The 9,858-nt window shown below is 41.6% G+C and overlaps 1 protein-coding gene across 1 annotated transcript; it reads left to right on the top strand.

Moving 5' to 3' along the window:
- Positions 1–486: 486 nt before the first annotated feature.
- LOC114068364 (lymphotactin-like) lies at positions 487–5,932 on the top strand. The gene is made up of 4 exons (XM_027904381.1): positions 487–690; positions 3,032–3,149; positions 3,861–4,077; positions 5,581–5,932. Exons 1-4 carry the CDS (start codon positions 543–545, stop codon positions 5,734–5,736), a joined length of 639 nt encoding a protein of 212 aa, XP_027760182.1. The 5' UTR covers positions 487–542; the 3' UTR covers positions 5,737–5,932.
- The last annotated feature ends 3,926 nt before the right edge of the window (positions 5,933–9,858 follow it).

Raw genomic sequence — 9,858 nt, 5'->3', positions numbered from 1 at the left:
GCACATGGTGATATCAGCTTGGGCCATAACAAATCACAGAGCAAACACAAGAGTTCTGACAACCTCCACCACTCACAGGAAATACCCCTCCAAGACTCCGTATTAACATGACCAACTATACACAGCCACTCAGGAAAGAGCCAAGATGTTCCTTTTTCCATCCTCCTTTAGCTCACAGTTCCCCCTTTCTGCGGCCCATTGGTCAGAGGTAACTGAGTGTTACTCTGTGCCTCTGCAGTGTGGCTCAGCTAAAGGTCTCAAAATCGAGGTGTGAAAGGACAGGAAATTTTCTGAAAGGTTTCCACTACAGAACAAGAGCTCTCACTTTTTGCAACTTGAAATAAACCCTACTCACAGCACAGAAGCAAGTGCAACCACAGTGGGTTTGAGCAGGAAAAGCCTTCACAGGGGGGCTAGTGAAGGATGGTGGGGGAAAGGAGGTGGTTCTCTGTCACCAGAAAAAGTACTGACACTCAGTGTTTCCACTCCCAGTCAGGCCCTCCATGACACCCACAAAAGTGAACCCAAGAACTGACCATTGAATGACAATATATAAACTCTGTGAAAGAGAGCAGACAACAGCCACTTTCTCTTCTGCCTTGACACAGAAGGCACCAGAAATGAAGCTCCACACTGCAGCTATCTTCGTCTTCCTCTGCCTTGGCATCTTCGTAGTGCATACAGTGAAAGGTAAGTTTACAGACAATTAGTGGTGGGCTTCTGCTTTAAGGCAAGGAGACTTTCAGTGCCTTAGAGCACTTAAAGGCTTTCTGTGCATTATTTTCTCTCTTAAAATCATGAAATCCTGAAGACACAACATCTTTTAATCTCACTGATGGCATATAGCAGTGAGGACTAGAGATTAATTACATTTTAGGAAAAATGATTCTTGAATTAGATGTACATTTTTTTCTTTTTCCAGATACACTACTTTTATATGAATGTTATTTTATTATTTGTTATTTATGTTTCTTTAACTGTATAGCTTGAATCCTTCTAATGTCCTTATTTAAAAAAGTTTTTCCAGTCCCAGATCACATGTTGCCTATTTGCTTGTGTCTAGACAAATCTTTTGGTACAGACAGGTAAAACAGGAACAAAATCTAAAAAGGGCAGTAATGGATTTAGGCAATAGCTTCTCTTTCTTCATAGAATCATACAACTCAACATCTTAATTGAGACCATTTACGAGCACTGAGATGAGCCATGTTTATTAGCCATGCTTTAAATAAGTCTGTCTACAGTGGTGTTTACGTCAGTGACTTTTGGATTAGGCCACGAGATCATGGAAAACATGGAGATATATCCTTTAGATAACACATCATATCATAATCAGAGTCACACAAACGAGCACATTAAATAAAAAAAAAGGAAACACTCATGCAAGCCATATATGCAAACCCACAAACATGCAGAGAGAAACACAGAGAAAAAGTATCTTCACAAAACCACACTAAAACCAAACTGACACCTGCTAAGCATTCACAACATTAGGAAGCTACACGCCGAGTATGCTGACCCAGTGTGCTATTGCTGGATCACACGCTTTCTCAAATAGTTGATTAATGATACTGCTCTTCATCTTGGCAACTCATGGGTTTGCATCACAGACTGAGAGTTCCTAATGTCATTCTCCAGGTTGTAGAATTTGCCGTAAACATCACCAAGGCTGAAAAAGCTCACTGAGGTGGTCTACAAGCAGTAGAAAAAGGACTAGAAAGAATTATAAAGAAAACAAAGCTACGCTTTTTCAGTTGCAGAGCAGTTGGGGTTTGTTCCCAGGCTTAGAGAAGCTCTGCTGGTATTTCCTGCATCCATTCCCTGAAAATAATCAACTAGTAGAGAGAATATTTCCAGGATGAGTAAGAATAGCTAGAATATCTTTGAGCTCTCTTGATGCCACATTTTGAAAACCAGTCTGAGATAGTAAGGTATTTGTAATGAAGCATAAAAAAAATACATTGTGTTACTTGTGATTAAAGCATGATCAGAAGAGCCATCAAAACCTTCAGGCAAACAAAACCTCAAGAATTAGCAATTCTGCCAGTACCTGTGCACTGACTATGCTACTGCTTCTCCAAAGGCTGATGTGCATTTGTCTCAGCTATTCCAACAATTTCAAACAAAGAAAAGCTCACAGAAAATGAGATTATGTGAAGCAGGTTTTATATTTAGCAGGGTGCACCTGATCAGCTCTTGGACTTTATTCAAGCCAGTTTGTCAATAAATTCTTTAAAAAGAAACCTCAGAGTGCAGCAGTGTTCTGCTTGTACCCCTCATGCCTTCCCAAACTGTTTTTAATGAGTGGGAGAAAACCAGAAACTAGTAAGTGGAGACTTACACACAGATCTATCCATATACTCCATCTCATTTAAATGAGCTTTCATTTTGAGTTACCATCGTTTAAGATCACAACTACTCAGAAAATTTTACATAGATACCATGATTCTCTTTATTAATCACCAGTCCATTTCCCTCAATTCTATAAAAATCTCAGAGGAAAGCAAGGATTATGTAGCACTCCATTCCCTATGAAACCAGACTTACAGCAAGGTATATAGCCACTTAGTTTGTCTGGCAGATATACCTCCCTTTCTTTAAACAAGTTACTGATCCACATTTGGATGGCATATGGAAAGCCATCTAGAAAATGTGTTGGTTCTAAGTGCTACTCCATATGGACACTTACTTGCAGATGACACAGACCCAAACATGAACGACACCAAATACTTTTTCTGCTGCGGAAGCAGTGACTCCCTAGGGGCAGAATTATTATACAATTGTTCAGGTGACCCGGTGAAGGTTAGTATCTTGACTGAATGAGCAATAACACTTTACAGATGGCAGGATGTATCACAAAAAATAGGTTAAGCTCCCTTGTAGAAGTGGTATTGTGGCTGCAAATCATGAGACTCCCATGTTTTAACTACAACTGGACACCTTCTTGAATTCATAATTTATTAAATAACTATGGCTAAATATAAATATGGCATTTATTCCCCTTTTCATTTATCTACTTTTCCCCTTTCAGGGAGTGCTGGAAGTCAGTCCATGCGCAAAGCCCGTTGTGTGGATCTGCGTACAAGACAACTGAACATCCAAAATCTTGTAAAGTATGAAAGGCACCATATACCAATAAGTGCCATTGTGTAAGTACCTCATGCACTGTTCGCCTTCATACTTGCCTGTGCAAATACTTTACCCATGAAAAAGGAAAGGACATCACAAGACACTTCATGGCCCAACTCACCAAATCTGCTGAGTTCAGGTCACCCTTCCAGTCCTGCCATGAAGGACTCACCCAACAGCTGAGGGAGTGAGGGGACATGAGTGGGCCTCAGAGAGCTGGGAGATGTCTGCTGTTCATGAATATTGGCAGAAAGCTCACTGAACAGTCAGATCTTTGCTGGCCAGCACGTCTCAGCAAGGGTCAGAAACCCAGTGCACTGAATTGAGTCATGGGGAAAGATCATGTAAAAGAATATGGCCTAACTGACTCCTGCCAGGAGCTGTGTTTGGTCTTTTGAGCTCACTAGCATGCATTTTTATCAAATCTGGGATCTGCTCCTAGGAGGAAAATGTTCAACATGATTTCATCTAAAATCTCAGAACAGTAGATACGCTCCTTTTTTAAATATCCTTATGTATGCACATGACATGTATGTTACACATATACCTCTGCCATGAATAGGAACTAACATCACTTGCTTCTGTTACTCCAGCTAACATCTACAAACTCAAGCATTTGATATGGTGTAACCACATTTTCCCCATGTTCTGCATGAAAACCAAGAACAGCAAATCTGGGTTTAGAGACTGGAATTTAATGGCTGCTTGGTTTGCTTTCTTTCTTCCCTTAGGTTTATCACTAGAAATGGTATCAGAATCTGCGTAAGCCCAGATCAGAAATGGGTGCAGAATGCTATGAAGAAAATAGACCAAAGGTCAGCATCGTCTAGGAATGGTATTTCCCAATTTAGTCTTACCAGTGAAACACCCAAGACCAGGCACCACTCATCTACTCCACATTCCCCTACTCCTTTGGTGGGATGGAGAAGAGAATTGGAGACACAAAAGGTAAGGATCGCGGGTTGAAATAAGAACGGTTTACTAGAAAGAGCAATGAAATTAGAAAATAACCAGTTACAAAAATTATGTTAATAATAGAGTGTACAAGACAGGTGAGCACTTCAAGCACAGTCACTCACCACAGAGAAACCAGCACCACATACCTGCAGACCCTGTGCACCAGCCAAACCAGAAGGGTACCCATACCCATAGAAATGTCGCAGTTCCTAGCAGTTTTTCTTGATTCTGTGCCTAGTTCCTTCCTGCTGGCCAAACAGATTCTCAAGAGACTCCACAAGAACTCCAACAGGCTCCCACAAAACTCCTGCAAGCTGAGAATGTCCCAAGGCTTTAACAGAACACCACACAGCACTAGGAGCTCAGTGGGTCATGCTGCAATAAGGAGAGGAGAAGTGCTGATAAGTGTGACTTAAATCTGTTTTCTTGGGTCCTGTGCTGCCCTTGCCATGGGGCCAGCAGGGAAAACAGTCACTCTTCAAAGCATCCATGAGTCTGGCTCAACAGATCCTGTTCGATTTTTGTGTGGCCTGGCCCCCAGACAGCCCATGTGTCCTGCCATTCTCTTGGAGCAGCACACTTGGAAAACCCACAGTTTCACACTGTGAAAGCTTTGGGGTTCCTGACATCATGGAAGCAGATAACACAGCATTGCTTCAAAGCAACTGCATATTCTGGGCACACAGGCCATCTTCTTTAAAATGGAAAAAGTGTTCTCAGTTGTACAGAAAGTTCTGTTCCCACCTTCTGTTTCCTGAACTTTTAATTTCCCAAGGGTCAATAATATTGAGTTTTCACTACCTCTAGCTGCAAAAACTTCGTATTTTGATAGTTTTTCCTACCTGAGAGTGTCGGGTTGTGTTATGAACATCTGTTAATACTTTATATTAACTCCAGCAATTAGGTATTGGATAAATCTTACCTATCATCATGTAATGAGTAAAATGACACAGAAGCTGAGTGACACTTTGGTTGTTGAACTACTACTGTTAGGCCTAAGAACAGAGAGCAAAAGTCTTCATTCCAAGTCATTCCTGAGTCTTGGAAAAGGCTCCAATCTGCCACACTCTGGTCTTTATTATTGCTTTCTATAACAAGACATCTAATTAAAAATATCCTAAGTACTACACAAGTAGTTCAAGTAGTATAAAACAACATTTCCTTTCCTTCTGTTTAGTGGATTCTCTAAACATACATCAAGTCTCAGACATCTCCAGAAAAGAGCTGCTGAAGAGAAGCCTCTAATCTGTAATGCAAGAAACTACTGCAGTCCATTCATATACCAGTTTTATGTGTTTTTTCACATAATTTTGTATCTACATCCATGTGAGAGAACATAATGATTTCCTAAATTGAAAAAAAAGTATGTTGACCAAACACATGTGTAACAATAGGAAGAAAGCTAAAAGTTAGTTTGACTGCATGAGACTGAAAATGGAGCTGCTTCTCTGTTTTTCCATGATTTGGTTCATTTCTTTCATTTTTGATCCTCAGGTGACAAGCCAAAAGGAAATCCATGACTTAAAAGAAGCTTCCAGTGCTAAGGAAACTTCCCAGCCTGACCATCCACGAGACTCCCAGGCATTTACAGTCCCAGCACTGAAGACAATAACTAATGGGACTGAAACCCCTTCACTGCAGCTCCAGTGAGCCAACGGAGCCTCTTTTGAACTCTGCATACTCCACCCACACTCACTCAGACCAGGTTTTTCCTTAACATTTCAATCCCAGATTTCCCATAGCAGAGTGTCAGATGTCTCATTCCATAAAGCAATTTATTCACAGCACAGGAACACAGCAGCAGCCTGAGCTGGTGCCTCTGAGGAGGACCTCCACCAAAGGAACCCCTGGGCTTTTATACCCTCAGAGTCTGCCCATGTGCAAGTCTCACTCTTCCTCCTGAGTCCTCTGCCCCTGCTGTGTCTCCCAACATCATTCCACCTTGCTGGTCACCCTTTCTATTTGCTAACAAAAACGTGTGCAGTTCATGGCCTCTTGTCTTAGGCTCCCACTCAGAGCTCCATCTGCATCTCAATCCGCAGCTTGCAAACCAGGCTACCTGCACCACGTGTATTCCTCAACAGTCCTTCCTTTGTTTTAATTGAGCTCACCTGCTAATACACTAAAAGGAAAGAATCAGACTTTAAAGGCATTTATGCACTGCCCTTATACACAACAAGTAACAAACAGAACAATTTAGGCTGACAAGACTGTCATAGGGAAAAGGGAAAAGACACCTTTCAAGACATTCAACCATTTGTCTTATAACATTATAGCAAGTAATGAACATAGCAGGATTAAGGCTAACAAGATATTAACAAGATTATACAGTAGAAATTATTATCAAGATACAATCATGAAAGATTCTCAAAAGGAACTTTTTTGACCAACTGGTTGAGCATACACTACTTGTTTAATAAAAGAATGGTAATCTAGTTATCCTTACCCAAAACTTTAACAGTAAAATAAAAACACAGTAAGACAGTATATGGTCCTTCCATTTAGAATATCCTGACTAACACTTCATCCCCAGGCTGTATATCATGTACTTGTATTAAAGGTGGGCTGGGATGATCCTGTTGTACATACATTCTCCACCCTTCAAACCCTCTCTGCATATATATAGTATACTGGGTCAGCTGTTCATCTCCTTCCAACAGGCTGATCTGAGCTGGGATATAAGTCCCTGGTGCAGCTAAGCGCCTCTCAAGGAGAATCTCTGCTGGAGTTAGTCCTACAGGTTGTCTTGCAGTATTCTAGAGATCCTAAAGAGCCACTTTGAAGGTTTCTGGACATTTAAGATTAGTCTTTGTGTATATTTTTGCTATCTTTTAATGTCCTATTCATCCTTTCTACTTGTCCTGAAGATTGTGGGTTATACGGTTTATGCAATTTTCTCTCTTATACAGCTGTTCAATTATATTCACTCTAAAATGAGCACCTCTGTCTGATTTGTCTAGAGGTTAACTCATTTTCCTTTCCCCAGATGGCTGCATGTGTCAAAGCTACTAGTTCTGCTCCTTATGTGCTCATCCTTGCTGGGAGTGATTGTGCTTCTATTCCCTGTCCCCTGCTCACAACAGCATACCCAGACCAACACTGTCCTTGCAGGTTACAGTAGGTTGGATGAGCCGTCTGCAGTTAGAACTAGATGGTTATGTGAGGGAACATCAGTTTAATCAGTCTGTGGTTTACTTGGGATATGTATAATTTGCTTACACTGGTGATGTTCTCCATCATCAGGCAGAGGCCTCAGGCTCACTGGATTCAAGGTGTTACATCTTTTCAAGATTATACTATTTGCTGTTTAGGAAGATCAGTTCATATCCATGTGCCCACTGTGATGTTAAAGCTTGGGCTGTGTAATGTCTCACCAGTATTTCCACCTCTCAGGGAACATGGAATGTTACATAACGTCCCAGGATAAGGGGGCAGCCCTTTTCTAATATTGTTTTGCTGCTGTTTCCACTGAAGTATTACAGGCTGGTGCTCCTGATGCAACTGGATCTAGCTCAACTGAATAATATGCCACTGGTTTCTGATAGAGTCCTAAATTTTGCATTACTGCTCCACTAGCTATTCCTCTACATTTATGTACATACAGATTAAAGGATCTGGGAGGCCAAGAGCAAGAGCAGCAGACACTAAAGCTCCTTTTATAGTTTTAAAGCTTGTTTTCTCATATCTAGTTGGTTTGGGGTTTTTTTGTTTGGTTTGGGGTTTTTTTGGTTTTGTGGGGTTTTTGCATTCAGGTTTTTTTTTTTTGATCACTGGAGTGGGAACTTAATTATGGCCTCTGTTTTCTCCAGATCTATTGTCCGTTGCCATTTTCCCTAAATAAAGCCCAAATATTTAAATTTCTTTTGACCCAGTTGAAGTTTGGACAGAGATGCACTGTGTCCCCTTTTCACTAGGGCAATACATAAATGTATAGTGTCTAATATGCAAGCATTGTCATCACTACTTGCTAATAACAAATCATCCACATACTGTAGAAGAAGCAATTCTCACAGTAATTTCATACCCTTTAAATCAACCCCTATATTCATGAAAAAATGGTAGGGGATCTGGCAAAACCTGGGGCAAGATGTATCCCAGTCAGTTGCTGTCTTTTCCAGGTGAAGGCAAACAAAGGCTGACTTTCTTCATCTAATGGAATGCCTCAAAAACCCTTGGGCTAAATATCAGTCCATCTGCTTCTGGATACTCTTCTTGCCTTCCTAGGGAATAGAGTCCTGTCTCATGTCAGGTGGCACTCCTCCCTTTGGGGATCAACAGTTCCATATCTGTCTTGGTCCCTGCCACACTGGCATGTGCTTCTTAAAATATCTTTTGATTTCAGGGACTGTCTGGTCTACAAAGACACTGCAAGTGTGCCATTGAAGATTTGTGACAGCCACTGTCCTGCTGAGCTAGCAGATCGAGGTATAGCTGGCCAATCCTGCTGGCACAACATCACTGCATTCTCTTTGCAAAATCCTGCTCTATCAAACAATTTATTTAAATTTTGCACAACCTCAGCCAAGGGCATCCCCTTATCGATGCCAGCTTTATTTCCCTTCATTTCAAACACTAAGAGGGACTTGAAAACTCTTTTTCCCAGATATTAAAAAAAAAAAAAAAAAAAAGGGACTTCAGCCTCCCTTCTGTGTGCACCAAGGGACTCAACCACTCCCTGCACAGTATGAGGGAGAGGCCTCTCCCAGTATGGGTTTCCCAAACCCATCTGTGTTGCTGGAGAGATTCAAGCCTCCCCACCCCACAGGGGCTCCACATCTCCTCTACGTGCACCTTCCACTGACCAGGCTGCATACCTGTTCTTGACCAGTAATTTCACCAATTATTCACTAAACTCCACACCAGCGAAGAAACTCACATCCACCCTTAAAATAATACAGGATCTGCTCAGGGATTTTTAACACACACTCTTTGGCTCCTCCCTACTCCAAAGGTCCCAGGTAAGAATTGGGGCATCAAGATCTCTCTCAAGGGGTAGAAAACTTCTCCTCACCATCAATGCAAGGTTGCTATCTTGCATCTCATAGCTGACAAGTACCAAACAGTTAGAACAACTCATCCAAGGACTGATTTCAGCCAGTGTGTAGCACAACACCAGGCTGCTTGGACACAAACTTAACACAGAGTTCCCACTAGTGTAGCTGAGGTCAATCCTAATTTGCCTGAGGAATCTTTGGGAACTGACTTCCACATGCTGCCATTTCCCCATGCAAAGGACTTTATGTTGATATTATAAAGCATTTGGAAAACTGGAAGTAACCAGCTGAGGCAAGGCCTGGAGGTAAGAGCAAGGGAAACATCATACTTGCTGTTGCGGTTTGTCCCCAGCCACAAACTCAATACCACACAGCCACTTGCTCGCCACCACCCTGCCCTGCCCCCACAGAGAAAAGAAGTGGAAAAAGTAAACCTCACGTGTTCAGATAAGAACAGTTTAATAATTGCAACAAAATAAAATATAATACTACTACGAAGAATAACAGTAATAATCGAGATGAAAGGGAGAGATGGAGAGGATTAAAATCCAAGAAAAACAGTTGATTCACACTACAGTTGCTCACCAACCACTGCTTGATTCCCAGCCCATCCCCAACCAGCCATCAGTGTCTCTTGGACAGTTTATGCACTGAGCATGACAATTTATGGTATGGAATATCCCTTTGGTCAGTTGGGGTCAGCTGTCCTGATTTCCTTGCTAGCCATGAGAAACAGAAAAGTCCCTGATTTAGGGTAAGCACTACTTAGCAACAACTG

The sequence above is a fragment of the Empidonax traillii genome, unplaced genomic scaffold (assembly GCF_003031625.1).
Source record: "Empidonax traillii isolate 1590-97213 ecotype Southwest subspecies unplaced genomic scaffold, ASM303162v1 scaffold1047:size509089, whole genome shotgun sequence".
In the NCBI taxonomy this organism is placed as follows: domain Eukaryota; kingdom Metazoa; phylum Chordata; class Aves; order Passeriformes; family Tyrannidae; genus Empidonax; species Empidonax traillii.
Note: the sequence above shows the minus strand (reverse complement) of the source record. Positions and strands in the feature narration are given on the sequence as shown.

Bases quoted from the DNA above. Each gene is read 5' to 3' on its own strand.
- LOC114068364 (XM_027904381.1), top strand. From the start codon at position 543: ATGACAATATATAAACTCTGTGAAAGAGAGCAGACAACAGCCACTTTC. The intron at 691-3,031 runs GTAAGTTTACAG...TTCCCCTTTCAG, and splicing joins CGTAGTGCATACAGTGAAAG to GGAGTGCTGGAAGTCAGTCC. The intron at 3,150-3,860 runs GTAAGTACCTCA...TTCTTCCCTTAG, and splicing joins ATACCAATAAGTGCCATTGT to GTTTATCACTAGAAATGGTA.